General features: G+C 45.3%; 1 protein-coding gene across 2 annotated transcripts in view; it reads left to right on the forward strand.

Annotated features, from left to right (window-relative positions):
* Positions 1-11,226: 11,226 nt before the first annotated feature.
* HLF (HLF transcription factor, PAR bZIP family member) overlaps positions 11,227-16,306 on the forward strand; it is a 116,383-nt gene continuing 111,303 nt past the window's right edge. For both annotated transcript variants that reach the window (XM_056859988.1, XM_056859996.1), the window contains exons 1-2: positions 11,227-11,337; positions 14,092-14,427. In XM_056859988.1, coding sequence (XP_056715966.1) covers positions 11,232-11,337; positions 14,092-14,427 — 442 coding nt within the window. In that variant the 5' untranslated portion in view covers positions 11,227-11,231. The remainder of the gene's footprint in view (positions 11,338-14,091; positions 14,428-16,306) is intronic.

Consider the following 16,306-nt stretch of genomic DNA (forward strand, 5'->3'; position numbering starts at 1 on the left):
CCGACCGTGTGTTCGATCCTGGCTGAAACAGGGAATAAAGGAGGCTAAAGCGACCGGGCGTTTGTCTACTTTGGCATACATGTCTCTCCCAGCCAGTGTGGTGTAGTGGTTAAGAGCGGTGGTCTCTAATCTGGAGAAACGGGTTTGATTCCCCACTCCACATGAGCGGCGGACAGTAATCTGGTGAAGCGAGTTGGTTTCCCCTCTCCTAGGCATGCAGGCAGCTGGGTTACCTTGGACTAGTCACACTCTCTCAGCCCCGCCTACCTCACAGGGTGTCTGTTGTGGGGAGGGGAAGGTGATTGTAAGCCGCTTTGATTCTTCCTTAAGTGGTAGAGAAATTCAGCATAGAAAAACCATCTCTTCTTCTTCTTGTCCTCCTAACAGTCCTGTGGTGAGGAGTGACTGGCCTTACATCATCCAGTGAGTTTTGTGCCAGAGTGGGGATTTGAAGCCAGGGCTTTCAGTCCCTGGTCTAAACTGCTACAGAGCACTGTGCTTTTTAGTTTCAGCCCCTGCGCTTTTTAACTTCCCTCCCCACCCTGTAAAATCTGTGCAGAAAGCAAATTATAGCCAGCACTCTTTGAGGTGCTGTAGTACTCTGAGGCTCTAATATGCTTCCTTTCAAAAGAGAGCCCCCCCACACACACATTATGGCAATGGTTAACTCATTTCCCATCCCTCTTTTTTCTTGCACGGGTCACATAAGCGATACATTAAAACAATGCATACAGTGATGAAACCCCGCACGTGACAAGGTTGCTTCATGCAAGTGCAATACTGAGTTTGTTCTGCATTTATTATTGCTAAGCTTCCTTTATGTCTATAGGAAAATGAGGATGTTCCCAACACTAAGGGATTAACAGGGCCTGCAACAATTCTAATGAGGTTGTCTGGGTTTGGGATCCTTAGTTAGGTTGGGGAGATGCATCTGAGCTGTGAGGCAGGAGCCTAGGTTAGCAATCATTTTGCAAGCCTCATCTTCATGCTGCTGTGGGCTGTTTGGCTAAATACTGAAAAATGTGGCCAGCACCAGTCACGTGCTTTGTGCTTGTAACAACCAGTCAGTGATGTGAAAGAAAACCATATCGTTTTCCTTGGTTTCATCCTTTCATTTTTCCTGAAAGTGTTCCTGTACTTTCAAAAGCAGTTGATGGACTCTCTCCGTCACTGTACACCCAGGCCTGGAAACGTTTTACCTGATTATTTCTGCCATTATGTAGTTTTTAAAGTAGCCCTTTCAGGAGGGAGGATACAGAGATAGCCACCGTCTTTGCTTATGGGCAATGTGTGCTCATCATGTGACCGCTTTGCCAGATGATCGTCTACTTCTGCATACAGAAAGGTCAGCATAAATTGAAACAGAAATTGCTTACAATCATATGAACCAGTCCAACATGGACAGGAACTCTTCCCTTGCTAACGCTTTTCAGTTATGATGTTATCAACAATATACACAGGTCCATTTAGTTTTGAAGGGTCTGCGTTATGACTTTATTTCCCTCTCCCTCATTTTCCCATCCCAAAACCTTCCCTTGGAAAAGAGGGTTGTGATTGCAACAGAACCGGCATCCTGGGCTTATCTATGGGAAACTGTCTGCTGTGGAGCAAGTTATCCCTGTTGCATAGCAACCGGATTCAGATGACCACGCAGAAGAAGTGTCGACTGCTGTTCCTGGAGAAATTGTGACATGCTCCGTAGACACTTCCTCCCATTTGTTTTCCTCAGCTGTCCTTTGCTATGGCACAACCTATTCCGTACAGTTCCATTGTAAAGGTTAAAAATATTCATGTTTTCTCCTCCAAATTGCCTTTTGTAGATTTCTCACAGTTTTAAATTGTCATTTTTAAAATGTAGGGCATAACCAAGGCCAAGATAAATGTGTTTTGGTTTCATTAATGGGAAAGGAGTAGTTAATGTGTTTAACCTGCCTTACAGAGTTCAGCAGCCTGTAAAGAATAGCCTCCAATTAACCCAACATGGGGAAACTTGAGAGAGTAAGGGGCTACCAAAAAGCAAAATGTGGAAACTCCCTGCCCCAGGATGTGGGGATGGCTGCCAACTTGGAAGGATGTAAGAGGGGAGTGGACATGTTCATGGAGGAGAGGGGTATTCATGGCTACTAGTGAAAATGGATACTAATCATGATGCATACCTATTCTCTCCAGGATCAGAGGAGCATGCCTATTATCTTAGTTGCTGTGGAACACAGGCACGATGCTGCTGCCCCAGTTGTCTTGTTTGTGGGCTTCCTAGAAGCATCTGGTTGGCCACTGTGTGAACAGACTGCTGGACTTGGATGGACAAAGATTAGTGACAATCAGAAAATGTCTGGAAAATTCAGTCTTCTGCTGGCATTTGAAACTTGGATCAAACAGTGGGTGTTCCAAAGCTGAGGTGCCACCACAAGGGGGCATACGTGGTCCTAGAACACTTATATCTTTAAAGGGAAGAAGAACCACTTCACACTCTTCCTGGAAATCTGTTGCTAGTCAAAGGAATTCTTCTGGCACTGGTGAGATACATGTTCTGCAGTCCTTCCTAGTTAGCAATTTTGCAGCCTTTTTTTTTTTTTAACCCATTGCAATTTCTGGATAGTCTAACAGAGTAGCCCCACATTGTGTTAGACCAGGGGTCGGCAAACTCATTAGTCAAAAGAGCCAAATATCAACGGTACAACGATTGAGATTTCTTTTGAGAGCCAAATTTCTTAAACTTAAACTATATAGGTAGGTACACTGTTTATTAACTGAATAAACTTTAACTAAAGTTTTAAGTCTTAATTAAACTATAGGTACACCGAATAAAACTTGATATCATACTTAATAGTGATCTTATTTATTGATAAAAATTAAATTGTAAGTCCCTGCCATTTCCCCCTCTCCGTCCGGAGTCCTCGTCTGGAGGCCTGGTCTACCGCCATAAAAGCCTATTGGTGGACCTGGCCTCCGGCTGAGTCCCATTGGGAGGCCAGGGTCTACCCATTGGCTTTCTTGGCAGTAGACCTGGCCTCCGGAGGCCCATAGAAGCCAATTGGTAGACCTGGCCTCTGAAGGGGGACTTTTTCCCCTCCTTGGAGTCCAGGTCTACCGCCAAGAAAGCCAGTGGGTAGACATGGCCTCCCAATGGGACTCAGCCGGAGGCCAGGTCTACCAAAGGAAGCCCGACCCGCCCAACAGCTGATAGGTGGGCAGGGCGGGCCAGGAACCGCTGAGCCGCCCACCCAGCAATCGTGCGGCTAGAGGGGAGGGGAGGCTTTCGCCTCCCAACCATTGAGGGCAAGGGAAAGGGGGACCCGGCCATTCTCCACGGCAGGGGGGGAGGAGAGACAGCGCGCTCGCTCTCTCTCTCTCTCAGGCGCGCCGGCTCCACAGCCCGGCTGCCGGTGCAAGCGGGCGCAAGAGCAGGGGCTCCGAACCAAGTTCGGAGAGCCGCACTCAACGGGACAAAGAGCCGCATGTGGCTCAAAATAAAACAGAAGTCCAGTGTTACCTTAAAGACTATGAGCATTTATTTCACCATGAGTTTTTGCGAAACAGAGCTCACTTCTTCAGATCTATGATGAGGAAATTGTTTTGGAGAGTTCTTATAGGGATAATTATAGAGAGTAAAGGGAGGAACTAAGCAGAGAGAGTCTTGGCATCCATCCTGTTATTCACGCCACATTTAAAATGGCATGATTTGGAATAAAAGAGCAGCAGTTCAGGTGTCTTTTGATTTAACTGTGAATTGCACAGAGGAGCCGGCCTTTTGGAAACATGCATCTTGCAATTCTCTGCTGCCCCATCATCACAAGTGACACCATTGGGAGCTGTGGATACGCACTGCTGCCATTCTCTGTGCAATTGCATCACCAATGCAAGCAATGGATTCCCTACATTGTGGAAGGAATCTGGTCTAACATACGTACCCTGTGACCTGCTTGCAGCACTGGGCTATCAGCAGCACAAGTCCTATAGGAAAGGAAACTTTGAGCATTAGGACTGGACCACCTCTAAGAATGTGACCCCCTTATCCATCTCCATTCCCAGTTCATGTCTTGCATTCCCCAGTTTGGCAGGTGTGCTCATTCCCTCGGTCTTCTTTCCTCTCTCAAGGCATATCCAGGTGGCTTTAATTTTGGGTATTGGGTATTAGAGTTGTTGATTCGGTTCGTCCCAAACCAAAAAACAGCCGAATTTCCCCTGATTCAGCAGTTTTTAGTTCGGATGGAGCCGAACTCAAAAAAGGCGGGAAAACGGGGAGCCGAATTCAGCTAGTTTGGGGTGTTCGGCGAATAAATTCAGCAAATTTGGGGTTCAGCGCAGCAGCATAACTGTCAGTTAGTAAGCAGCATTCTCCCGCGGCCAATCGGTGGCCAAGCTGGGTCTTCTTCTGGCCAATCAGTCGCGATTGAGTGCATGAGCCCAGCTGCTGCGCGGCCCGGGGAGAGAAAGAGAGAGTATCTGTTTGTGTGTGTGAGAGATCCCCCTCGGTGTGTGTGTGCGTGTGCACATTCGAGCCATTCCGTGGCTGCAGGGGGCACATTTTTTGGGGTAGAGCCCCCAAACTTTCAGCATAGCTTCAGAGGACCCTTCTTGCAAGAACCCCCAAGTTTTGTAAAGATTGGATCGGGGGGTCGAAATATGGGGCCAGGAAGGGGTCCCCCCTACCCTTAATGTGCATCTCTGACAATGTGCATCTCTGACAAGGGCGGGGCAGGTGCGAAGAAGATGGAACAGAAGACATCCACAGTAAGATCCATTTTGGGCTTTTCTCTATAATTTTTCTCCTGTGTGTGTGTGTGTGGGGGGGGGAAAGCAGCATCTGTGTGTGTGTGGGGAGGGAGCAGTTTCTGTGGGTGGGTGGGTGGGGGAAGCCAAAGGGGGCTTTCTCCCGTTCTGCCTGGGGGTGTGTGCCCCCTCCAGTCTCTCTCTCCCTTGTTTGAGGGGGGGCTTCAGTTGTGTGTCCTCAGGTTTTCCCTCATTCATAAGATCGGTTAGGTCTATTTTGATGCTTGCTCAAAACTGGTTTTCAAATTGTGGCTTAAAGAATGCATTTGCCTGGTCCCAAGTCCGATGCAAAAGGGGAAATTCCACCCCCTCCTGCTCCTTATGCATTGCTAGCGTGCCTCTGTCCCTTTCCATGGTTTGCAAACTCCCAGGCGTCACGTGTTGCTTTGCATGGTTGCAAACGTGTTGCTTTGCATGGTTTGCAAACTTCTTCTCACCTGCCCCGCCCTTGCTTTCCCCAGCTCAGCTGTTTGTCGGCGCTGGGAGCTTTGGGAATGGGTGGCAAACTCTGCTAATTGCAAACCCCCATTGTCAGAGATGCACATTAAGGAGGGGGGACCCCTTTCGGGGCCCATATCTCAGCCCCCCCTGACCCAATCTTCACAAAACATGGGGTTCTTGCAAGAAGGGTACCCTCAAGCTACGCTGAAAGTTTGGGACCTCTATCCCCAAAAATGCCCCCCCGAGCCGCGGAAAGGCGCAATTGTGTTTTTAATGGCTTTATTCCGCCGAATTTTTCCCCGAACTCCGGATGTCATGCCCAATTGCACGGACTTGAAGCGGGGGAGTTCGGACTTCAGCATTTCCTGAATAAAAATGGGCCGAATTTTGCCGAATCTGAATTTTACCGAATTTTTTTTTTCAACATCCCTATTGGGTATGCTGTTTCTCGGTTGTGGTCCCTGCTGTCCAGATGTGTTAGGTGATGACCGTTCGCTACTCCTCTACCAGCTGTAGCTGCACAGCTGACTCTGGCAAACTGGCACTATCAATGTAAACTCGTTTGAAAGTGGTCAAACTGTCATGGTCTCTTCCCAGCCTGCCGTACGCCGCCCTGTTCCACTACAAGTGCCATCCTGTTCCAAGAGACCTGGAAAATATAGCTTTGTGTGAGTGATGAGAAGGCTGGCGGAGATTTCCTTCCTAAAATTATTCACAGGCATTCTTGTTTGGGAGGGGCTACACAGTTCAAGCTGGATTTCCCTTTCCTCTAGTTTAATGCAAAGAGTAGTTGGGAAGTGTGCCTTAGAGTTATCTAGCAATCACATCCCAGCTTCTTTGCTTGCCTGACCCACAAAAATGGACAGACAGGTATAGCAGCAGCAAGGATGGCTGGCATCTGCCAGCTCAGTATTTTCAGGAGGACTGGGATTAGTGCTGCCAAACCCCTGCTGGCCACCAGTGGGGGATGGGAAGTAGGGTTGCCAGATCCAGGTTGGGAAACTCCTGGAGATTTGGGGGTGGAGCTTGGGGAGGTCAAGGACCTCAGTGGGGTACAATGCCATAGAGTCCACCCTCCAAAGCAGCCATTTTCTCCAGGGAAACTGATCTTTCTCATCTGAAGATGAGCTGTAATTCCGGGGGACCCCAGGTCCCACCTGGAGGCTGGCATCCCTACCTGGGACCAACATTTCTGTCCTCTAATGGAGAACCTGGCTCTTATTCTGAATTTTTTTTGGTGGTGGTCAAGGCTTTCAGGTACCCTTCAGAATGGCAAACCTTGGGCACATTTAGTGCAAAATGTGCAGCACCGGCTCCAGACTCTTATAGCACTGATGCAGGAACAGACTCCAAAAGGAAACCATTGTAGGAAGCCAATATGTAATGTGCATGGTTGCCTAAAGAAGAGGATGTAGCCGACTAATGGAGTGCAGGGCATCCAAGAGAAAACATGGCAGGTAACATCCAGGCATTTTGGTGCAGGCATCAAAAGGGCTGAATCTGAGCTTGCAATAAAGAAGCAGCATAACAGAGAACATTATAGAATTCGTTATGATGACAATAATAGTAGGGGGGAGGGGCTTGCGCCTATTGTGTAAGCACAGATCTAGGCCACCTACGAAGTAAAAGGACTTTACAGGGTAATTGTGCTGCAATGCTAGATTGCTAAGATTCAGGACCAGTAGACAGGAAGCTCAAACTACAACCTTTGAGCATAAAAATATTTATATTAAAAAAAACACAACTACAACCTTTGAGCAAGGGCTGAGTTTCTCTAATGGAAGGAACATAAACATTTACTGAGTTAATTTTTTACCCAGAAAGCCAATAATATATTTTCTATGTAGTGGGGAAGCTCAAAAACTCCTTTGCCATGACCTTCTGTGTCATGAATAGCCTTCACCATGGAACAAATGAACTGACATCCTAAGGCTGCTGCATGGAGATGTCATGTTGCACAAATGTCCAAGTGGATTTTGCCCCATTTCCTCTACAACCCGCAGTTTTAGCCTTTATTAATCCATACATGCTGTATGATTTACAGTGCGATCCTAAGCAACATTCCATGCTGCTTGGTCCATCAAAATCAATAGGTTTAGACGGGTGTGACACTGAAGTTTGCACTGTTGTCGTTGGCACCTGTTATGTAACTTTCACAACACACACTGCCTAACATTAAAAATTCACTTATGTGTAAGAGTCAGAACGGAGGGTGGTTTGTGAAAAGCAGATGCACAAACCACTCGAGTATCATTTCTGGACCCCCTGTGCACTGGTCGCACCAAAAAGTTTGCATTTCCATTGTGATGTCCAAATATTCAGCCATCTTTGCTGTGGTGGAATGTATGAATCACATGATCATCTGGTGGGATAGAAGTGTGAGCATCCCCTGCTGTATACTAACTGTTCATAGATACCTGCCCTTGGCATGCCGGAAACTCCATTGATTAGACTCTGCTGGTCCACTGGCACAATCGTTCACTTCACAGGTGAGGAGACAGATCTGCTTGGCTTTCCTGCTCAGCAGCTGATTGCATTTCATCTAATAATATGGCTGACCGTGTTTTGTGTTAGGAAGAAAATATCCTTAAGAAAGTTCAATTGTCCTGCCCTTCCTTCTCAAGGTTTCCTTTTTCTAATCCTAATCCCAGATTAATATAGTTTGTCAGTATTTCCCAGATTCTCCATTCCTCCTTCATCTTATATTTCTTGTTTACCTCCTCTCTCTTAATTCTAAACCCCAAAGATTCCCATCTGTATTTGTTTGTGTGCATATCAAATAGAAATACATTTTGTACCATATCTCTATATACAACAGCACCAGTTATTTCACTCATCAGAGTCAATCCCTCCATATTTATGTAATTAAAACTCTCCAATAACTAGTAATTTGGCCATTTTCTTCCACACTGAGGTTATCTGTACAGCCATTTAATCTAGTGGTTCTTTCTGGGTGGGTGGTTTGTAACTCACTGTGCCCCTGTTATTATCTTAGTCCCTGAAATCTCTCAAAATAAATCCTTGATGATCTATGCCAAACTGAGTCTCTTTAATATCCTTTCAGTCATTGTTTTTTCTGAAGGTACATTAAAGAGCATTTCTGACTTTCAGTAAACTACCTGGTCACCAAGGATTAAGATTAAGATTCTCAAGGATTTTATATGATAAAGAAGAAAATAATGATGCAGAAGGTTAGTTGTGCTTGTCTATTGCATGCACACTCTCTCACACACAATGTTGTGGAAAGGGGCAGACTAAACCTATGGTTTTGCTTTCCTGCTGTATTGTACACCAGGTTAATGCCACCATAACCTAGTCACCATACAATGCATACTCCTTACGTATAGAACCATTGCACTGCCAGTATTAAAGATAAGACTTCATGCATGATGCCGTCCAGTATCTGCATGCTGAGTTCATTCCAAAGGTACCTAACATTGGAAGTGCTAACTACGTGACTGAAACAAGTATGAGTGCCGTCAAGTCACTTCCATCTTATGGTGACCCTATGAATTAATGTCCTCCAAAATATCCTATTGTTAACAGTCTTGTTCAGGTCTTGCAAACTGAGGGTGATGGCTTCCTTTATACAGTCAACCCAAGTCATGTTGGGTCTTCCTCTTTTCCTGCTGCTTTCAACTTTTCCTAGCATGGATTGTCTTTTCTCGTGTCGTCTCATAATGTGACCAAAGCACAATGGCTTCAGTTTAGTCATTTTAGCTTCTATGGAGAGTTCACACTTGATTTGATTTGATCTAAAACCCACTTATTTGTCTTTGTGATGGTCCATGGTATCCGTAAAACTCTCCTCCCACACACACTTCAAATCAATTTTCTTCCTGTCAGCTTTCTTCATTGTCCAGCTTTCACACCCACACATAGTAATAGGGAATACTATGGCATGAATTAATTTGATCTTGGTTGCCGCCAACAACCTTATACTTCAGGGGAGGGGCTGTGGCTCAGTGGTAGAGCATCTGCTTGGCATGCAGAAACTCCCAAGTTCAACCCTCGTCATTTCCACTTAAAGGGACTAGGCAAGTTGGTGATGTGAAAGACCTCTGCCTGAGACCCTGGAGAGCCGCTGCGGGTCTGAGTAGACAATACTGACTTTGATGGACCAAGGGTCTCATTCAGTATAAGGCAGCTTCATGTATTCATATGTTCAGAATCTTTTCTAGCTCCTTCATGGCTGTCCTTCCCAGTCCAAATCTCCTTCTGATTTCTTGGTTGCAGTCTCACTTTTGGTTGATGATGGAGCCAAGGAATAGAAAATCTATACCAATGTCAATTTCTTCATTGTCAGCCTTAAAGTTGTGTATTTTCCCAGTGTGTGTGTGTAAAGTGCCTTCAAGTTGCAGCTGACTTATGGCGACCACCTTTGGGGGTTTTCATGGCAAGAGACCAACAGAGGTGGTTTGCCAGTGCCTTCCTCTGCACAGCAACCCTGGACTTCCTTGGTGGTCTCCCATCCAAATACTAACCAGGGCTGACCCTGCTTAGCTTCTGAGATCTGACGAGATCAGGCTAGCCTGGACCATCCCAGTAGTCATTACTTTCATCTTCTTGAAGTTCAGCTGTTGTCCTGCTTTGGCACTTCCTCCTTTAACCTTCATCAGGAGTCGTTTCAAGTCATTACTATTTTCAGCAGGTAATGTGGTGTCCTCTGCATATCTCAGATTCCTTCCACCCGTTTTCACTCCACTTTTATTTAAAGGGAGATAAAATACATATAGATATGATTCAGTGGGAGAACCTATGGTTAAAAGAAATTGAGTTTACAAAATAGCACACGTTGGCATGTGCTTGGGTTGCCACATTTTAGTTACGGTTCTACAGCAATTACTCCCTGGCAGCGCTTTATCTTTGTGCTATTCTGATTATTGGTCCATGGGGCTGGATTAACAGCCCACTCCCCCAGCAGCCGCGCAATATTTCTTCATTAAGATCAACCAAAATGCCACAAAACTGCGGGCAAACGTTCGGATCCCTCAGAGCTCTTTCCCAGACAAGAAAAGGTAAAGGTCCCGTGTGCAAGCACCGGGTCATTCCTGACCCATGGGGTGACAGAACTTTGTTTGCGGGGTGGCTTGCCAGTGCCTTCTCTTTACCCCCAGCAAACTGGGTCCTCATTTGACCGACCTCGGACGGATGGAAGGCTGAGGGGGTTACCGCATTATGTATTCCCACCGATGTATTAAGAGTTTGAAGCTGTTATGAAAAATACTGTTCGCACGTTGTTTGTCCCCTTTAGCTGTGAAGACGTCTTCCAACCACTTTTTAGCCGTGGCATCCAAAACCCCTTTCAAAGCGATGTTTTTTATAACATTTTCAAACTCGCTGGGAATACATACTGCGGTAACCCTGAGCCAGCTACCTGAAACCGACTTCCGTCGGGATCGAACTCCGAGGTTAGCAGAGCTTTGGGCTGCAGTACCGCCGCTGACCACTCTGCGCCACGGGGCTTCTCTCCCGGGCCGGCGCCAACGGGAAAGGCAGAGGAAAAAGCAGTGAGGCGGCGACCGAAACCTGAGGCGGCTGGTCACGCCGACCGCGGGCTCCGCCCCTCGCCGAGTAGCGAGGCGCTTGCGCGGGGCTCTGACGCCGCCCTTGTCGCTTGTCGGCACATGGCCGGGCGAAGGCTGTGAGCGCCGCGCAGCAGCCCCAGCCAGCTCCCAGCTCTGGGCGGAGCGAGAGGGAGAGCGAGGGAGCTCGAAAGCGCGCCTTGCCTTGGCCTTTGGCTTGGCCGGCTCCCTTTTCATTTTGCCATTTCCGCTCCTCGTGCTGCTGGGGCTGGGGGCTGGGGGCTGGGGGGGAAGGCCACCAAGGAAGCCAGCGGGCGTCCCGGTTCCCTCGGAGCGTCTTGAAGCTGCTCTAACTTCCCCGAGGATCCCCTGTTTTTCGTTGTGTTTTTTTAATTTGTTGCAATCCCGAAAGACTGCTTTGGAAACCAACCCCCCGCCCCATAATCATTGTAGTAATAATATATATATATATATATTTCAAACTGAGAGAATATGGCTCGACCTCTTCCTCTGAACCCAACTTTCCTACCTCCAACCTACGGCGTGCTGAAGTCTCTGCTGGAAAACCCTCTCAAGCTACCGCTGCATCATGAAGACGGTGAGAGGGAGCGGTGGGGGGGAGCGAAAAATAATATACCCAGAGGGGTTAAAAAAAAAAAGTTTAGCAAGGGTTTTGCCCTAAGTAGCTCCCCACCCCCCCAGATCTGGACGCCTTTTGCTGTACATTTTCCTCACCCTCAATTTTCTTAAAACAAGTGAGATCAGTGCGCAAGTGTGCATTGAAAGAAACAGTTCTTATGCTTGTTTACTCAGAAGAAAGTCTCTGTGAGTTCAGTGGTGTTTACTGTCTGATTAGGGTATTTAGGATTGCAGGTTCGCAGCCCCCTGCATAGTATGCGTGCATAAGAGCGCATTTCATCCGTTGGGATCAAGCCCCATTTCAACACCATGGAATTTTACTTCAAGTGAAAATGCGTACGATTGGATTTTGACTGGTTTGCTGTAGTTACACTGTTAAACTGAAAAACCAAATGAGCTTCTTTTTAAAAAATCATACTTGAGATTTCTGCTGGGGCAAGAGGTGTACTTGGTCTCTCCCAGCTGTTTCCAAAGGCTATTAAAATAGAGAATGAAGATGTGATTAATATTTAAAACCACTGAAAAAGTCATCTGCTCATTTTACTTGAGCCATTGGTTTCTCTGGGACTCATAAGCGTGCTTAGGGTTGCAGCAAAATAATATGCAATTTCTCACAGGAGTATGAATTTACTCTGGCATACGTACACGCACACATACACCCCTGGCCTGCCATGAATTTGTTAGAAATAATGCAAATTACAAGGACTGAAGGTGCACAAACGTATTTCCAGATATGCACCCAAATAAAAAAGCAGTCATTGCCAAATGAATCGTATAACTGAAAAGTTGTAAAGAGATGTTTTTTAGGATGCCACTAAGGTCTTAGTAAACATCTGTGGAGGTTTTCAAAATATAGGTGATATGAACAAAATCCTCATGAAGTTTAATGTGCAAATTAAAGTTTACATCCTGTTAAAATCCAGTCATGTTACCCATTAATGGTTATGGAGTGTATGGCACTCAAGGTTTCTCTAAAGTTTTGTAGACAATTTTGTGTACTGCCTAGGGTGTATTTGAATTCTGGGTGTTTGTATGCTTGCTATGCAGGCTGCTCTTATGCATGCTTGCACCAAATAATGTCCCACAGAGGATTGCTTAGTCTTGTGAATGATTCATAAAGGGAAATTTTTGCCAAAATCCATAAATAAGAAGGGATACTGAAATCGCTCATTTTCCTGGAGGAAAAGTTTAGGAGAAAAATAGAGGATAGCAAATTATAAATGTTCAATTGCTGAAATCTTTTTCCAGTCTTAAAAACAACAACCCTAGGGGGTTTGTATCCAAGTAAAACATGTGAGCATCATATGTTGACCATTGCGTCTTTCTAGCAACTTGTTAAATATCTCTAGTAAAAGTTAACTGTCTCTTTAGCCAAAACAGCAATAGCAGTACAATGACTGGCTTCATCTCAATCCTAAACCCTATTTGCATGCACTTGGTGATGGAAGATCCACCACTATAGGAACACTACGAGATTGCTTGCTGCAGTAGACCAAAGGGGCTTCCCCCCCCCCCATATGTTTTTCCCATTCTAAAATTTCCCTGTGGGGGAAAGATAAAGGTACCAGGGAACAAACAGTAGCTAGAGGGTGCATTTTTTTTTACTTGAAAAACATATGGTGGGTGAGAACCATCAAATACCCCTGGCCCCCACTTCTTCAAGTAAATATACAGCTCTCCCAACTATATTTCGATATTTTTTTAAAAACAAAATCTAGTCATGGATTTTCCATGTAATGTATAGTTTCATTCTTAGCCCCATGAAGTTCAAGACACCTTAAGTGCAGTTTCACAGTGAGAAGTACCACTGAAATCTGTGGGACCTGTGTATGTGTTAAGTGTCATCAAGTTGCTTCCGACTTACGGTGACTCTATGAATTAATGTCCTCCAAAATGTGCTATCGTTAACAGCCTTGCTCAGATCTTGCAGACTGAGGACCGTGGCTTCCTTTTAGAGTCAATCCATCTCCTGTTGGGTCTTCCTCTTTTCCTGTTTTAATTTTGTAACAGTTTGATTGGAAGATACCTCCTCATTTGTCTGTTGGGGTGTATTCACTTAATCAGCATGATTGTAACGTAATCTCAGGAATTATGAAATTTGAATATTACTTTTTCTACCAATGGAACCTGTAACTCTTCACACTGTGTGCCAGTTCCTGGACTTTTTAAATAGCAGATGTTCCAGGTTATATTCTAGTTTTTAAACTCCAGACAACTTTTTTTTTAAAGACAGAATGCAAGTTTTATAAGCTCCACCGTGAAGTCTTGAGGATAGCCCACCCAAAGTTCTCCTGTTCAAACCCTGTGGTAATGAATGGGAACAGCACAAGAATGTTAATGTGTTCTAGCACCAGTCTGAATCATTGCCATGAGATTGCGCAAGACACCTTCCCTGTGGGTTGTGCTCCTATAGGAAACGCCTGCCCTGTCCTTCCTTCTGGTACGAAGAACTCTTAGAGCGCTTGAAGCTAAGAATGCTGGTGGGGGTGCCTAATCAAAAACAGAGGTGAAAACCATGAATAGATTCTGTGAGTTAAAGATTTAGCCAGACCTTTTTTCTGTTGTTATATAGCAACAGGAGAGACAGGTGCAGAGAAATAGTCAGTTATTGTCAAAGGATTCGTTCTCAGTTTTTCATAGCAGAAAAGAATCGGCAAATCGTTTCGGAACATATTGACCCTCTCTTCCTTTTGTGTGTGTCTGTTTTTTTTAGCATTTTGTAAAGAAAAAGACAAAGAAAAAAAGCTGGATGATGACAACGGCAGTGCCACTGTGCCACAGTCGGCTTTCTTGGGTCCTACATTATGGGACAAAACACTTCCCTACGATGGTGACACTTTCCAGTTGGAATACATGGACCTGGAAGAATTTCTCTCGGAAAATGGCATTCCACCCAGCCCTGCTCATCATGACCACAGCCCACACCAACCAGCTCTCCAGCAAGCTACCTCAACAGCACCTTCTGTCATGGACCTCAGCAGCAGAGCATCCACGTTGGTTCACTCGACCATGGTCTCTCAAAACTGCATGCAGACTCCAGTCAGGCCAGGTAATTCTGTCATACTGGTATCATTAGGGACATCTGAGGTATAATCAAGCAAACAGGAAGTATCCTTAGCTTGGGCACCCAGTAGGAGTGAGTTACGCACGTGTGGTAGTCGAGCACTTTGAAGGAAGTTCAGTTGATTAAGCTGGAACTTCTTTCAGATGTTATTAGCAGGTATGAGGGAACGTATTTGCAAGTGACTTCTTTCCTGCTGTTCTTGTAACCTATGGTCCAGGGATTGTGTGAGCAATTACCTGTCAAAACGTCACCATCCAGAATCAAGAGGCCAAGCAGTGTTTCTGTGGTAAGGAGTTGCGTCAATGGCTCCACCCTCAGGGTGTCCTTGGATGTAAATATTGCTACAGTGGTATGAAAAGTGACTCCCACATCACTATTAGTAATGTATGATTTGGACCTGAGTTGTGATTAAGAGCACACAGGCTTCATCTTTTTCCCCCCCTTGGACTTTTCTAGAATTTGGCAAATCCCCGTGATTATTTTCTGTTTCAAGATTTTATTCCAGACAGAGGAAGTCAGTACCCTAGTGCTAGTAACAAACACAGGTGATTCAAGACTAATAGATGAAATTCTAGAATGACCTGCTTGTTTTGAATGATCAGGAGAAAGAGTTCTTCATCAGGAGAAAGAGTTCATGAACATAGTTAAAAACAAACTGAAAAGATAACTCTGTACCTTCCATGTAAGGATTTTGCAATGTAAAGCAGTACTTATTTTGCACGCATCAGCAAGAGTTCATTTTAGAGGTTACAACAAGGATCAGGCCTATATTGTCACTGCGGTTGATTGGCGAGAAGGTCACCAAAACGCAACAGCATTTCGGATGGGATCTTCTTGGCTCATGGATTTAAGGGTGATTTCCTACATGTTTGCAATGGAAACTTGGTAATCCAAATGTGTTCTACTTGTACAGTAATGTACTGTGGGGGAAGTAGGCATTTGCAGGGAAACATCAGCAGGCAGGCTAAGGGCAAAGCACCCCCCCCCCCAATCTGTAGAGTTCCCCTTGTAAATGTTTCCCTCTCAAGCATTTTTTATTTTTTGCATCCGGCCTTTGTAACTAGAACTGAGGCCAACCGGGGGGTGGGGGGAGAACTGACAGATGTGGAACGGGTTAAGTAACACTCCTTATAACCCAACATTTGTGTTGTCCAGCAAATGTGCCTTTGGCAGAGGAAACTAGTTTCAGCCAGACTTTTAAAAGCTCTCAGTTGAAAATGAGAGATAATGTCCTACCCTGAAATTGCTAAACCAAATATAACAGAGAATTTTTTTAAGTTAACTCAAAACACCCTACACACTCCAAAAAATCACTGCAGTTATGATGTCTTAAAGCATGTCCCTTTGGAATTCAGGAGTTCATGTAACTCTAGGGCATCTGGCAGTCCTAACTAGGGGTGTGCAGCAATTTTTTCCTGTATTTTTTAGATTAGGGTTTAATGGACCTGAAATTTTTTGGAAAAGCCAAAAAAGCCAAATTCCCATACTGATATGGGTTTTTTCCCGGGGTTTTTTGAATATCTGAATTTTTGGGGTCCATTATTCCCTATGGGAAATCTTTGTGGGGCTCTGGGGTGTGTGGTTTTTTAAGGTAGAGCCACCAAATTTGCAGCATAGCTGCAAATGACTCTCCTTACAAGAACCCCCAATTTTATGGCCCCCCAAATTTTCCTCCATTGTTTGCAATGGAGGACGGATGGGGTCACCCTCTTTGGGGGACCATAAAATTGGACCCCCTGACCCAATATTTACCAAACATGGGATTTCTGGTAAGGAGAGCCATCTGCTGCTACGCTGAAAATTTGGTGGCTCTACCTCAAAAAACCACACACACCTATAGCCCTGCAAAGATAATGGACCTGAA

This window comes from Euleptes europaea, chromosome 1 (assembly GCF_029931775.1).
Source record: "Euleptes europaea isolate rEulEur1 chromosome 1, rEulEur1.hap1, whole genome shotgun sequence".
NCBI lineage: Eukaryota > Metazoa > Chordata > Lepidosauria > Squamata > Sphaerodactylidae > Euleptes > Euleptes europaea.